The sequence below is a fragment of the Diadema setosum genome, chromosome 12, assembly GCF_964275005.1.
Source record: "Diadema setosum chromosome 12, eeDiaSeto1, whole genome shotgun sequence".
NCBI classification, from domain to species: Eukaryota; Metazoa; Echinodermata; class Echinoidea; order Diadematoida; family Diadematidae; genus Diadema; species Diadema setosum.
In genome coordinates, this window is record NC_092696.1 from 32,241,229 (window position 1) to 32,258,026 (window position 16,798).

Here is a 16,798-nt window from a genome sequence, read left to right on the forward strand (position 1 = left end):
CTGACGTCTATAACGTCTAAAAGGTTTTCTACAGGTCCTTAAAACTTCCAAAAGGTTTTTTATTGTTTTTTAAACGTTTAAAAAAACGTTTTTATAACGTCAATTTGAAACGTTTTAGATACGTCGAAAACCTTCCACAAAAAAGACGTTCTGAAAACGTCGTGACAAAACGTCCGAATAACGAACTTGGAACGTTTCAAGAACGTTCAGAAAACGTCAAAATGTAACCTGGGCAATAAATCTTTGACATCGATGGTGTTTGAGTGCAAGCTTTACATCGTTGGCATCGTTGGTGAGTACCGTATATTGTAGCCTACCGTACAGTTAAGTTGGCCAAAAAAATTCACATTGTTGTGGACGGGGGTGTATCACCGAACTAGTTCGGTGGGGTGTATGGCATCGTTGGTTTGGCAACCAATTGCGCCCTCTGCGACGCAATACACACACGTTATATTTAGCATGCACACGTTTTATTCACATGCATCTCCAGCTAGCTGCTCTTGAAGCTAGCCCTTACACCGGCACCATACACCATACTAGTGATTCAGCTGTACGTGCGGTACCTTTAAAGGGAAGATAAACCCCAAGAGCAATGTGGATTGAGTGAAAGCAGCAAAATTAGTAGAACACATCCGTGAAAGTTTTAGGAAAATCGGACAATCGATGCAAAAGTTATGAATTTTTAAAGTTTTGGTGTTGGAACCACTGGATGAGGAGACTACTAGAGGATATGACGTATGAGTGGACAACAATACAAAGAAGATATAAAGGAAATTCAGCAAAAATTCACTTTTCTAGAATTATGAAAGAGCAATGGACCAACCGCTTTCAGAAAGCAGGGGGAATAATTGCTACCCTTAACATATGTAAATATCAAGTTGATAGAATTTGTAATTTTCATGAAAAATGGATTTTTGTAGTATTTTCTTTATATTTTCTTGGTATTGTTGTCCACTCATACGTCATAACCTCTAGTAGTCTCCTCATCCAGCGGTTCCAACACCAAAACTTTAAAAATTCATAACTTTTGCATAAATTGTCCGATTTTGTTCAAACTTTCATTGATGTGTTCTACTAATGCTGCTGCTTTCACTCAATCCACATTGCTCTTGGGGTTTATCTTCCCTTTAATACGGTACATGTTGCGTTAAAACTACCGTCTATTTCAACCTGTTCGTTGGTCGAACGACGGGGTCCACCAAGGTTTGAGTGGTTGGATATTCTGCAGTTGTTCCAGCATAAACGTGGACATCCTGCTTTTTCTTCTGCTAAGGCCAACTCACAACACAATTTCTGCCTAACTAAACAAAGGTAAGCCTACGTCTAACTGCGCCGGTGTATCAGCGAGCCCAACGGGCGCTCCGGGGTTAGCGTACTGTACATTGTACGTCAAGCCCTACCCGACGCCTTGCGAAGCATGGCTCTTTCGCAACACTTGTGTACGACAGGGCTGTACAGTGTATACTATACATGTAGCTACATGTAACCTACGTCTCGATAAATACAGTAATCAGGTCATGTGCATGTGAAGATTGTGATATGTGTTGATTGCCGATTTCCATGGAATGATTGCATTGGTATGATGGCACTGCACGACACAGCCCAGTCGCTGTACTGACACAAGTGTTGACTGCTACTGGTGTAAGTCGTCTGGTTGGGCTACTTGCAAGTTCAGTTCGGGAAACCCACTCACAAGGGGGGCCCCTCCTTATAAGTAACCCGTCCCCCTTATAAGTAACCCCGTCCCCCTTATAAGTAACCCCCGGGGCACCCCTTATAAGGAGTCTCCACGCTTTTTTGCAATGCAACGCGAAAATGAAACTGACCTCCGTACTCAGTCGCCACGTCTGCACTCAAGCATTGCCGCGCCGCCGCGCCTGGCGACACTCACGCCAGTACTCGCTCGCATTTCAGCATTCGCATGGGTCGTTTGACATCGCATTTAAATCCATGATTTTAGATATGATGCCTCAAACCGATTTTGCTCAAATTTCGTGAGTAACTAGGAAACTTGTGAAGCTTTATGGACATAATCAAGCGAATTGCCGCAGTCCTTTCATTTTCGCGTTGCATTGCAAAAAAGCGTGAAGACTCCTTATAAGGGGTGCCCCGGGGGTTACTTATAAGGGGGACGGGGTTACTTATAAGGGGGACGGGTTACTTATAAGGAGGGGCCCCCCTTGTGAGTGGGTTTCCCGAACTGAGTTGCAACTTATTAACGTAGTAAATTTATTAAATCGGCAATCGTTATAGAAGAACGAGCAGTGTGACCAGCATGATCAATATTCAAGTTGAAATGGCCATGGCCCAGCCTATCTTCACGACGTACTGTGAGCAGACTTACTAACGTTAGGGTCTATGCTGGTGTACAGAATCATGAACGACCTTGTTGCAATTCATCCAGATAGGCCCCTACATTTTTTGACAATTTACTCGTCTAAATTAGACTAAAACCAGGAAAAGTCACGATATGTGTTTTCAAGCATACTGTCCTAGGGGCAACTTCTTCTTCTTCTTCTTTGCTTGAATACCTCCAGTCAGGAGAACTGCTGAAGTTGCAGAGTTGTCTAAAAAATGTGAGGTCTATGAATGAATAGTCATAAGGTCACAGGATAACAGGATAACGACAGGATAACAACAGGATAACAACAGGATAACAATAATAGTACTACAGAGCTGTACATGTGGTATGTATGTCGAAAAGAAAGCTCAGAGATAGGTTATGAAACAGAGGGGGGTTTTTCCAGTCAGAGAGGGAGATAGTGGAGTTGCAGCAGGATCCAAGAAGAGTGAGTCTGGTAAAGCATTTGGGTGGTGTTGCAGTTTTGGTGAGGTGTGTTTTCCATTGCTTTGGCCACTTGGTGAGGAAGCTGTCTCTAAGGGATTTGTACAGTGAGCATTCGCCCACCAGGTGGGTCACTGTTTCATCAGTGCAGCCACAAAGGCATCTTGGGCTTGTTCTGCCTCTTATGGTGTGAAGGCGAGAGTTGGTTGGGTATACCCCGCTGAGCAGTTGGGCTTTGATGGGTATTGCTGGTCGGAGATGTTGTGAGGGAATGATGGAGGGCAGGAGTTTGTGTTCATGACCCAGGACGGTGGACAGTAGGTGCAATGATGGCTTTGCGCTGACTGCCTTCCTGGTGATGTCTGTGCGATGCTCTTCCACGGCACTTCTCACCATCGATTTCCAGGTGTGCGGAGGGGGTGGTGAAGTGACAACTTCATCGATGGGAGGGAGTTCATACAAATCGAGCTTGGTTTTCAGGTCCTTCACAGTGCGACTAGTAGGAACATATCGACAAATTTGCATTTGCCCAGAGATCCATACCTGAGTGGAACAAACTTTCAAGCTCTGTTAGACTGTAGTTTGTGCAGTCTCACCTGAACAGTTCAAGGAGCTCTTAAATGACCCACCTTGAAATCACACCTTGTAATTAAGCCCACACCCCTCCTCTCATCGTGCACACAACTTGTATTTATCTTCGTGATAAAAGTGATACTGTAGGCTGCATTTTATAGCTCTTTGAAGATTATAGAAGAAGAAGAAGTAATAGTATTAGTTCACAAACATGTTTGATACACAATGATGATGTAAATTTACTACTGTATGATGTAGATTCTACTTCCTGATGTGTACGGTGTACATGTAGATTAACTGCGACCAGCCCCAATACATGTAACACGAAGCCACAGTACGTAATACAAGGAGAGCTCTGGGTTAGGTGTAGGCCTAAGTGTAGATCTAACTTAGTCTACATGCAGGGGAGGATCCAGGAATTCCGTAAAAGGGGGGGGGGGGGGCACCTTTGCAAAAAATTCTACTACTCTAGTACTGTTTCAGTACACTTTCACTTTGTAGCCTGAAATAAGAGCTTGATAGACAATAAATTTACATATGTAGCACCATTACTAGATTGTACTTGACGGAAACAACAAAATAAACTTAAAAAAAAAAAATCATGAATTTGAATTGATTACGCAGTAATTATCCTCTGCAAACTGCATGTACAGTTGTATGATACCAGGATTAGAACGAGTGAGCACTGGCTGCCGGATGGAAGCTTGGTGGTCTAGTGCCAATAGTGGATTTAAAGATGTCTATCGGGAGATCTGGAGGTCGTAGACCCTGTTCAAATCGTGCCCAAGCAAAATGAATGTATGCCCATGATCTCTATTTTCATGGCTACATTGTTTGTACTACTGTACACAACTGAAACACTGGTCAATTCAGTGCGTATTTCAATCTGTGTAGGGAAATTTGTTAATCAGTAGCAATAAAAACAACTCAACGAAAGAATTTTATGAATTTGAATAGGCCTATATGTTGTTCACTGTAATACAGTCCATTGTATCTGATGCTACAAAGGTGTAGTTCTATATTTTGATGTCTATATCAATGTGAGTAAATAAATGGGCAGCTGTTAAATTGAACAGTCACAATTTTTTATATATTCACATTGTTGGTTTACAGACTGTACTTGTATCATCAGTATGCATCAGCATGACTGGTGATAGGAAGGCAGCGTTTTCCGATACCCAGGACGTGCTCAGAGATGAGGCACCGTGTGGGGACCTGTATGCTGTCCTTGGGGCTGAACCATCGGCGTCTGACGTAGAGCTCAAAGCGCTGTACAGGAAACATGTGCTTCAGGTATGTTTACAGGACAAGAATTTGGTGCAGAAAGATACATTTTGTGCTAGAACATTCATAATTTATTGTAATGTGAAGTACTATATTTGCTTGACACAAATTGGTTCAAAATTGCAAAAGTCAAGTCTTTTCTGATCAAGGGGGGGGGGGGGGGGGGAGCTGGAGGGCTCCAGAAGGAAATCCACTGGAATGATTGACCTACTGTCACTGTAGTTTACAAAATAGAGATGTAAAGGTGTACTAAAACAAATGTGAAAATAGCAATACATTTTGGTACATCTCTATTTGTGTGATTACTTGCGATGAACACTGAATTCACTGTTTATTGTAAGAAACATTAATCTACAGCTGTGAAGATGCGGCAGAAACTTGTAATGAATGACATGGTACCACTGACCACCCCTCTTTATGTTCAAGCAAAATCTCACCCAAGAAATGTACGTGCATGAACTCAAAGTTACTCTTGTTACCTCTTCCAAGGAAGGTAATATGTTTTCATCGTTGTTGGGTTTGTTTGTTTATGTGTCTGTTTGCAAAATAACTCAAAATGTTGTTGATTGATTTGGATAAAACTTGCAAGAAAAGTTGATAATAACACAAGAAACAGGTGATTTGATTTTTGTAGTGATAAGAATTTTTTTATGGATATTTGAAGGAGTTATGATTTTTTATTTTTTTATTTTTTGGCAGATAGGGTCAATTCAACGTATGAGTTGAAGCTGCACATACATTGTACATGTATTTGAGGTTTGCAGAGTCGCTCCAAAGTGCATGCTCATCTTGGGCGTGGTGCCGCTCATGTGGACATTGATGGCGTAAACAAAAGGCTTCTATGGGAAATTGGATGATTTTCAGCATGTGGGTACTGGTGGAAATTAGCTGCTTGGTGGATGTGTATGCTCTCAGAGTGCTTTTCTAGTTAATATTTTACATTGCGGTACCGGTATTTTATTCTCACATGTTTCAACTTCTCTTTAGTGTTGTGCAATCTAATTGTAACTTGGTCATTAATGATTAAATTATAATTGCAGTACATTTTCCCCAGGTGTGTGAAGAAATAACGAATTATGGCTTGCTTCTCTTCGTATGGTTACACAGGTACATTGTGTACCCCTGGTGTACACGCAAGTTCTGCTTCAAATAGTAAGCCAGCAACTGAAATGAATTTTCAGGATATGCTGGCTTCTGTAATGCTGCTGAACTGTAGGATGAAAGCAGTTACACTTTCCCTCTCTGGCTAGTTATGATAGGTTTGTAAATTATGTTTTTCTCTCCCTTCATTGCCGTTTGAATTTCAGTCTAAATCTCCTCTCCCCACCCCACCCCTACTGCTGTGCTATTCAATCCAGTGCCATCCAGACAAAGTGTTAGGCGACAATCAGAAGCAGCACCAAGCCATGTTGGAGTTTCAGAGTGTTCATCGTGCCTGGGAGACCTTGGGTGATCCTGGCAAGAGGAGCCTCTATGACAAGCAGCTGAGAGGTTAGTGGTGCCTGGACAGAAAGATCTGTCTGTCCTGAGGAGTCTTTTATTTTTCTTTTGACGTTATGGCTCTCCTCCGTAAAGGAGGTGATCCGTGAAGCCAGATGCAGTCTCCGCGGAACAAGTATCCCTGATGACCAGATACAGACCTTTCTTTCGGTTAAAGTGGTGCCTTACGCCAAGTGGAAGTAGGCCCAAAGCACCTGCTTAACCTGTTGAGGACGAGTCCAGAGTATACTCGGGCAGGGGTCTATGGGAAATGCGTGTTATAGCAAAATCAGCCCGTCATCAGTGGGTTAAAGGGAACACAAACCCAAAGAGCAATGTGGATTGAGTAAAAGCAGTGACATTAGTAGAACACATCAGTGAAAGTTTGAGGAAAATCGGACAATTGATGCAAAAGTTATGAATTTTTAAAGTTTTGGTGTTGGAACCGCTGGATGAGGAGACTACTAGAGGTTATGACGTATGAGAGGACCACAATATAAAGAAAATATAAAAGGAATTCCACAAAAATTCACTTTTCTAGCAAAATGAAAGAGTTCTTGACTAACCGCTTTCAGAAAGCAGGGGGAATAAGTGCTACCCCTAACATATGTCAGTATCAAGCTGACGGAATGTGTAATTTTCATGAAAAATGAATTTTTATAGAATTCCCTTTTTATTTTCTTTATATTGTAGTCCACTCATACGTCATAACCTCTAGTAGTCTCCTTACCCAGCAGTTGCAACACCAAAACTTTAAAAATTCATAACTTTTGCATCGATTGCCCGATTTTCCTCAAACTTTCACTAATGTGTTCTACTAATATTACTGCTTTCACTCAATCCACATTGCTCTTTGGGTTTACTTTCCCTTTAAGTGATCTATGATGGCGTGTTTTGGAAATGGGGCTTTGTGCCCTCCATTAAGATCTCTGCAACAAAGCACCCCTTCACACCCAACTCACAAATACACCCGTTCTTGTGCTATATTCTAGCAGTACATCATCCAGTTTTAGATAATTTCTTAACCCATTGAGGATGGGCTAATTTTGCTATAACATGCATTTCCCATAGACACCTGCCCGAGCATATTCGGGACTCGTCCTCACTGGGCTAACACAGGTGGGGATGGTCAAAGCTGGTGCAACTGCAAAGTACAAGTAGATAATTCCAATTTGTCATTTTCTAGTGGACTCAGACGTAATGTGTGTTTTTTAAGTAAGTGAAGAGCAAAGTGAAATTCAGCAGGCCAGAATTTTTACTGCACTTTTATCAACTACTGTAACAAAACTAAACCATATGCTCTCAATCATGTTGATAAATATTGAATTGTAGGTAGATCTGTGATGTTATCAATTTCATATCCAATGACACACATTGGCCATGAAGAAATCTTGGGAATATGGAGATAGTAGTGTATGAAAAGACAAGAAACCGATCAATTTTATGATGATTTTAAGAGCTGCAAGTGGGTAATGTGTCTTTGAGATGATATCAATTGGTAATTAATGTTTGAGCTTTCAAAAAGGGTCAATAAAAACATTAACAAAACCTGACAATATCTGTGTCGCAGTGGACGTGTATCTTCTATAAGTACAAAACATTAAATCATACAAAAATGTTGCTTTCATTCAAGGTGACATTTTGTCTTTATATAGTTTATTTAGGCGCACTGTTCAGCGTTAATGGCATCATACATTTCCTGTCCTTTGCCCTTCTCTCATGCATTGACTGATACAGCGGACCAGTTGAAGGGACCTATGGTTAACGATGAGATACTTCTGGATGATATGAGTTGGGATGAAGGTAGGTCAAAGTATCAATCATGTGAACGATTTCAGATGTGGATAGATGGAGGCAAAAGCGGATCCAGATGGGGGTGCCTCTGGTGCGTGCCCCTTATTTTTTTGTTAAAGGTAAAGAAATATAAAGAAAAAAAAATGAATGGGGTTCAGATTCAGATTTAGATTTATTAAACACTTTTAGTAAAAACAGAGAAAAAATACAGAAAATTGACAACACCATACTACAACAAGAAAAGAATGATCACATAAGCATCAGTATAACATCACGAATATACAGTACACTTGAGTGTTCGGAGACAGACAGACAGGCTATGCCTTATATAAAAGTCCTGTCCCCATATTATTTCATTCATAAAATATCAAAATATTAATTGATATACATTTCTTTGTGAATTAATACACACATACATACGCACACACACAGACACACACTGACATATTTTATGAAAGAACAGTTTATCACACAATTTCGGCATACTGATTTAAAACATGCAATCTTAATTTTCTCCTCACATTCAGCGATGAACTCTGTCTTATTTCAACCGGAATAGCATTCCAAATTTTGGGTCCATTAAAAAATACAGTGCACTCCTGTACAACGAACATGGTTATAACGAAATTTCATTATAACGAAGTAAAACTTCTGGTCCCAAAATTAACACCACTAAAGTCTATGGTACAAAATTTGCTTATAACGAACGCGGTTATAGCGAAATTTTCGTTATATCGAAGTCTTTTCCGAGCGCCACTGACAGAGAGAAACAATAAGAAATGTTCTCCGTTATAACAAAATGCATTTTGCTTTCGAAAAAACATAGCGGAACAAGCATTTATAGCGTCTCTACTCGGGTGAACGCTTCACATCACTGTGTGTTCGCTCCTTGCGTCACGCACTGTTTCTGAGGGGAACTTAATGTAATGCAATAATCCCATCCCATTTCACATAGCTTTCCAGTGTCTGATGAGTATTCAGCAAACAGAATATGATATACATGCATGGTTTCCTTGTTTTCGTTATATATTGTATTTGTTCGGTTATAACGAAATTCCGTTATAACGAAAGAAAACTGCCGGTCCCAAGCATTTCGTTATAACGGGAGTGCACTGTATAGAATTATATGATGGCATGGTTCTGCCATAAGGCAGTGTAAATTTATCTTCAATTCTCATATCATATCTTCTGTTATCACTCATTTGAAAATAGTTAATCAAATATTTTGGAAGCAGGCACCCCCTTTAATTTTTGAAGATACCAACTTTGTCAGCTGATTGTAGTGGAAGCAGAAAATTGCACTGAAGCTCTTTTTTACTTGTCAGCTGATGAAACCTAGAAGTGGCACCAGAAATATTTTTTGCATCATAAAAAACACAGTATAATAAAAACCCAGTTACAACAAAGTAAAAATTAAGGCCTCCACAATATCTGCTCTATATATTTTGTTGTTTATTTGTTCGGTTCTAACGAAACTTCGATAATTATAATGAATGAAAACCTGCCGTTCCAGAGGAATGTGTTATAATGGGAGTCAACAGTATTTCATGCTTCAGCTTTTGTCAATGATGTTTTCCACTGTCTTGGAGAGTTGTGACACTCAAACAATAACATCTCAAAAGTTAGAGCTTTGTGCTTTTATCATTATGTCAAAACAAGGTGACATTGTTTCAGTGTATCTTCTCATGATATGAATGCTACAAGTGAACAAGGAGAGTGGGGTAGGGAAAGAGATTGCCTGTATGCTATGTGAATTGTTAATAAATTAAATGTAACTTGCTTTAATGTAAAAAATTAAAATTTTGAAAAAAACAATAATTGAGAGTTTGAGATAATGAGATTTGAAGAATGCTTGATTGTAATGTGTGCATATTTTCCTACAGGAGAGAAGAAACAATTTAGTCTTTACATGCAGTTATTTGAATTACATGTAAAAGGATTATATAGTTTTGGTCGAGACCTAGAATCAGGTTTACAACATCTTTTTCGGTGAGATAATGAGAAACCTCTTATGAAATATGAAAGAGCATGTAATTTTAAGAAGGATTCAATGTTCATTTTATGAAAATTGGTCTTGAAATGGCTGGGATATCCAAAAAAGCAATCCTATTAAAATTGACAGGCCACAACTTACATTAGGGTCTCTTTGTTTTTATACCTTGTTTTTAGATATCTCGACCATTTCAAAACCGATTTTCATGAAGTCATCTTTTGATTCCCCTTAGAATTATTCGCTCCTTAACATTTCATAGAGTGGCTTCTGAATATCTCACAAAACATTACAAGCTGAATCCTCACCTCAACCAGTACTGTACAGTCCCTTTAAAAATTGTACCGGTTTCTATGCTATCTCTTCATGCAGATGAGGGAGGTTATCACTATGAGTGCCGATGCGGAGGAGAGTACACCGTCTCCCTTGACGATGCATCAGAGGCAGAGGAAGCGCAAGAGAATAGACTCGTCAACTGCAGCAACTGCTCGCTGTGCATACTTGTGTGTATCGTGCCGAGTTCAGAGGACGCCGACAGTGGCAGTAAGCCTGGCCCCAACAGGTGACACGGCATTAAGTCTTTCCATGCCGGACAATTTTTCCATGCTGGACAGTCTGCCGCCCCAACAATTGTTCATGGATTGGTCATGCTAAAATTTAACTTGGAGCTTTTATTCCGAGGCCTTTAAATGACTGCATTCAGAGGGCCATGATGAACTTAGTGAACATTTAGAAAATGTCAAACATACCACCTGAGTATTCAGGTAATGCATTGTGTCAACGGAGTGTATTATCAGGAGTTAATACTTGTAGCTCAGGGTTACCAACTAGTGGAATTTATTGGGGGACAGCAGCAGCCCCCATTTCACTCTGGTACTGTGAAGTTCTCCATCCTTTTCCCTCCAATGTCTCTACCACACTCTAGGATTCAATTCTGCTTTCCCCAACTTCACTAGTTTAAGATCTTGTCCCCACCCTAACTTTATTCATGTTGGTCTAGTCCATAGAAAACAGTGCAGTGACATGTACTCAGAATGGGCATTACTGTGTCAAAGTCTTGTCATCATTTTAAGTCCTTTCATTTTGCTTAAGTCTCTTTTTCCATTATATGTCACCCTCACCATCAATCTATCTTCCCTTGTCGAACTCTTCCACTTGTAATCTGATAAGTCCTTCCTACCAATCTACTGCCCAATCATAACCCACAAATGTATTCTACTTCAGTCATTGCCCAAACATGAATTTCACTTGTCAAAAAAGAAAGTCCAAAAATCAGAAAATGATAATGAAAATCGAGTCGAGGGCTTTTGTAGTAGAAAACAATCAGCTGCATGAACAGCACACATTGACTGCACGCTTAAACACATTGGAGTAACAACCTTGGTTCGATCGAGTGTTAGTGTTGCACTGCATTGGAGCTTCTTCAAATAGTGTTGGAAAGTTGCTGAAATGAATAGCATACTTGCCAACTAATAAGATTTTATCAGATGCAGTATAAAGATTTTTTACATTGAAAATTGCAAAATAAGATTTTCTGTCAAGAGAAATAAGATTTTTTTAAAAAATTTAGATGTACCTTTCATGTGTATTTTCTGAAGATTGGACTGAATAAAGATTTTTAACTTCAGTTTGCATATAAAATAAGATTTTTGCAATCCACGAGTAAGATATTTCATCTTGAAATGTTGGCAGGTATGGAATAGTGATTATCTTTGGGCCGCTGTGTGGTTGACTTATTTTTATCGATTTTTGATCTTTTGACAGTTTGGGTCAGTGAACTTGGGAGGTCAAGCTGCGCTTACAGGTCCGTAACTAGGATTTTTATGGGGGGGGGGGGCGTTCAAAATTGGTAATAGTGAACCTTTCTGAGGGAGTGAAGGAACGAAGCGGGATAGGGTCTCACTCTGGGAGGGGTATCAAGTGTATGGGTGGAATTGAGCTGCTTTGCAGAGGTCTGCGCTCTCTGAGTGCTATTCTAGTACAGTGCACTCCCGTTATAACGAACATGGTTATAATGAAATTCAGGTTACAACGAAGTAAAAATGTGGGCTGCAAGGTTTTCCACTCGTGTTTTTTATTGTTTGTTCGGTTATAATGAATTTTGATACAGTGAACTCCTGTTGTAATGAACACGATTATGACAAAATTCCGGTTACAACGGATAGAAATATGGGCCACAACATTTTCCACTCTGTGCTTTTTTTATTGTTTATTTGTTCAGTTATATCGAAATTTTGACATAACGAAAGAAAACTGCTGGTCCCAAGAACTTTGTTATAATGGGAGTCTACTGTATTACGGATAAAGACAGAAGAATCAAAAGGAACAGAACCTTCAAAATTACCTTGCGAAATGTGTATACGGATACGTGTATCAGGTGTCTCGCTACATCCATCCTTGTTATGAGGTTTTACTGTACACACATAACTGATATGATGGATGCTGTGGTTGACTGATAAGGAACAAGAAAACCCATTGAACTGTAAACAATATGAAGACAGACTATAATTGAGACAGCTCTGTGGTAGCATAAATTGAAAAAGTCTTGTCAGTTTTTATGAGGAAAAGCTATTGGATTTAAATCTGAGTATTGCAATTATTTTGAAGAACATCACAGACCCAGTACTTAAAGATACATGTTTTCTATATCAAATATATCTCTTTAATCCATTCTGATCAACTCTCTGTAGTACAGTGTCTGAAGTAAGAGAATTATTGAGTTTAACTCCTCTCAGTAAAAGGATTACATCATGATGTACATGTATAATCTGCATTTCAAGACACCAGGTTCTTTGAGAATGATAAAGGTCATTCTCAAAGAACCTGGTGTTGGATGTGTCGTGGGTTGATGTAACCAGCCAAATGTTTGCCCACAGAAAGCCAATAATAATTTGTTCTACTGTACAATTACATGGTAAGAAAATAAAGGTATAGAACATGATGTTTTGAACTTTTGTGTTGGATTTTTAATGTTTTTTTTTTTTCAGTGTACCACATGGTCACATTCATACACATACAACACACACTACAGCATATTACACATAAATGCAATCCCTTTCATTTGCAACACACAGGGCTTTTCTCTTGAAGGAGACTACTAAATTTGTTTCAGGAGATAATTGGTCGATGTAACCATGGAAATACAATGTAGTACATTTGCCCGTCAATCTCACTAATTGTAGAGTTCTTGGGTTCGAATCCCGATGGAATCCCATTTTCTTTGCTCAATTTTCCACTGATTGTAGAGTTCACAAACTTGTGTCACGCTATAGTGTACATTATCAATTAGTGAGAACTACTAGTACTCTGACTAGTGTTTCAGTGTGCATGTACCACATGTACCGGGGCGGATCCAGGAATTCCATAAAGGGGTGGCACCTTTACATTTTTTTTGGTCTTTTTATTTCTTGTGTTTTAATTAAGAAAAAAATAAAGAGGAAGCACGCACCCATTGCGCCCCCCTCTGGCTCCGCCACAGTGTACAATAACTCAAAGAACTGACAACACATCTGCAATAAGTCGGCAAAACACAATGTAAAACAAGGTGAGTCAAGTTCGGTTTTCAGTCACTGGTAGAAAAGAATTTATTCCTCTTTTCTATGTATTCGTACCTGTTTGACAATACATCTGCAATGAGTCGGCAAAATAAAACAAGCTGAGTCAAGTTCAGTTTTCAGTTGGTGGTATAAGATAATTTATTCCTCTCTCTTTCTGTATCCATACCTGTTCCATCAGTTAGAGACAATCCCTGACCCTGGTCAGAGGGGATACAATTACAAGTTCATGTATCACACATGATCTACACTCGACAGGTACAAAGGCATTTGCATAAACATACAATGTACGCTTGTACATGTATATAATTACACATTGTATTATGTATCTTTCTGTACACTATTATATTATACATGTATAATCATACATTGCACAGTCGATCTTGCCTATAAAAGTCAAATCTACATGTAGTTGAACTGAAGAAGTAGCTTCAACAATTAAGAGAAATATGGCCTATGAGGGAATACAATCAATAGAATATAACAAGAAGAGGACTTGAAAGACCTGTGACTTGCACGTAGGCGATTGTTTGACTTATGTGAGGTTGACTTAAGCAAGGTTGTTTATACGTATGTTATACATTCTGTGAAAGTGGAAATTTTTGCACAACCAGAAGCTAGTGCAATAACAAAGCACATGAATATTTTTAAATGACATGCTCCAGTAATTAATGTCCTGATTCTGCAAAATCAGAAACACGCAAAATCTATCTTACCTGGTCAAGCACACAAAAAAAAATAATAATTATTACTTGTGCAAAAATATCCACTTTTACAGTATTATAAGATGGAGAAGCATTTAGGTTGAAGAATACATGCATGAATATCATTTGAACCAGTACAGCATGCCATCTACTCTTCACACATCAGTTTAAAGGACATCAATCCTATGTAGTGTAGTATTCCTGCAACTGGTACATAGAATTAAATATCTGAAGAAAAATTCATGAATCATTCAGTACCAAGTTTGATAAACTTGTCCATGTCTGATGACTTCTTATAGTTTCTGAACTGAATACATGTACCTGCTTGTGTTTTCATTCGCCCCTGCCCTATTGTTTACCTGGATGCTGAAATTGGAATTTAAGAAACGGAACAAGTTCATGCAAGTTTGGGAAAAGTCTTAGCCTACATGGGTTTGAAGAGAACAGCTTGTGAAATGTTTCACTAACATTTGAATACACTGTACCTGAATGTAAGGACAGCCGATTTAAGTCAAAGTGTAGCTACCTTCTGCGAAGAACATTTGCTGAGCAATGCAAATATAAATAATCACTCAAATGATTGTTCTACACTTTAATCAGTATACATATCATTCCCATACCTGAAAAATGAAAACCCCCAAAAACCATCAGAATACATGTACAACTTTTCTTTTTTCTCTGAGATCATCTCTAATTGATTTAGGTCTTTCTATAATCAGGTATTCATTGGAAAATACATGTACATTGAACAGTTTGTCTACAGTATACATCTTGTCACGCGCACCATGTACACAAAATTGTTCACCAGTAGGTATGAATACACATGTATGGAAATGACTGGAAAGAACATCAAAGACTGTTTCCTCTTTACTTTCACTGGAACAGTTTACATTTAGCACAGAAAGGAACAGCACCATGCTAGCTAATTTCTAGAGACAGCCAATCCCTTTTGCATGCAAATTTTTGAAAAATTGGTGAGAACACTTGGGTATTGAAGAAAACACTATTTTGAAACCTCCTGTAAATTGTGAACTCAAGAGGGTCTTCATTTGTTTAGTTAAATTGATCGTTAAGATTTCAATAATATTTTTTTGTATTACGAAAAAATTACAAATCCTAACTACTAGTCTAGTTTTCCAGATCTGTGTGATGCACTTAGCTGCACATGTAATTCATGGAAGTGGCGTGTTGTTATTTGCCATCGATAACAAAGTAAGAGAAGCTAGTGAATTCTTCTTTTCTGACAACTTTAACATGCATATCTTTTGTTCGAAGTATAAGTGTCATAATTATTACAACCACAGGATTAATGTGTAGTGACCTTGCACTTTTGTACATGGCAGATGTAGTGACCTTACACTTTTGTACATACTGGGTAACTGACCGCATGTTATAGAATCAGGAGACGACCTACTTCCTTTGTTTTCCTTTCTGGTGTTTACGCGCGTGGTAGAGGCGCTGTGATCTTAATTTAGCACACAATGTTACATTTCAGCGAGTGTCAACATTCATCGTTTCATGTGTTCACCCCACCTTCACTAAGACCATGGATCAATGAGTAATCAGCATATTTTCACGGCAACCAATGAACGTTGTTTTTTCGGCCGTGGTCACCGATTGTCGAGGTCGCGTTCGCGTTGTCATTTTTGGATATTCCTGACTTTGCTCTTACTACTCGGTCACGTATCACGTATGTCTGCAGTCGCGATATAAGAGTTTAGTCATCGTATCGATATCACGGGAACCTGTTTTCCTTCCTCTTTCGTGGATATCTAATTGGATATCTTTCAAGCTGTTCTACTGATTTCACTGTGTTTCAGAATATTCAATGGATTACCTTTTCCCCATGCGAAAGGAAACGCATGATTCTTCTTTTCTTTACCAGGAGTGTGCAATTACACTGGACGTAACCAACGCGGTTATATTTAGCTAACTAACATGTGTATCAGCTGGGAGACCAAACCCCTTCTCAACTCCTTCGACGGATGCAACAACACCTCCGCGATAAGATGCTTGAGCCGAGCATGCTCCGACACCTATTCGTGCAGCGGCTCCTGAAAAATGTCCAGCTGATACTCGCCTCAACCAGTGAAACAATGGACATCAACGAGGCGGCAGCCCTTGCTGACCGTATTTTGGAAGTGGCAGCTCCATCCTTGGTCGCTGGCGTGGAAGCAAAACCAGCGCTACCAGCCCCTAGCACACCGACGGCAAGCACCCCTGATGACATACAACAACTCGCCGCACAGGTAGCCAAGCTGACGGCGCAGGTACAAGCACTCACCGCCACGGTGAAAGAAGGTCATCGGTCGCGGAATCGCAGTTCCTCGCGTTCCCGCAGGTCAACTCGCAGTCGCAGCGAGAGACCGAGCCCACAGCAACGACATCCAGATAGTGAATGCTGGTATCACTGGTCTTTTGGCGAGAAGGCTAAGAGATGTACTCCCCCTTGTTCCTGCTATAAGCGTCACCCTTCTTCGGCGACGGAAACAAGCCAGCTGGCAACTAGCGGCGACGAGCGCAGCCCGCGGACAGCCCATTAATTGCCTGTTCTATGTTACTGACACACTTTCTGGCAGCCGTTTTCTTGTGGATACTGGGGCAGAAGTCAGCATTATTCCACCTACTACTGCAG

At 39.7% G+C, this 16,798-nt stretch overlaps 1 protein-coding gene across 1 annotated transcript; it reads left to right on the forward strand.

Moving 5' to 3' along the window:
* The first annotated feature begins 1,175 nt into the window (after window positions 1–1,175).
* Window positions 1,176–12,855, forward strand: LOC140235582 (dnaJ homolog subfamily C member 24-like). Its single transcript, XM_072315587.1, has 5 exons — window positions 1,176–1,311; window positions 4,472–4,651; window positions 6,001–6,133; window positions 7,859–7,924; window positions 10,278–12,855. Exons 2-5 carry the CDS (start codon window positions 4,502–4,504, stop codon window positions 10,469–10,471), a joined length of 543 nt encoding a protein of 180 aa, XP_072171688.1. The 5' UTR covers window positions 1,176–1,311; window positions 4,472–4,501; the 3' UTR covers window positions 10,472–12,855.
* Window positions 12,856–16,798: the final 3,943 nt, after the last annotated feature.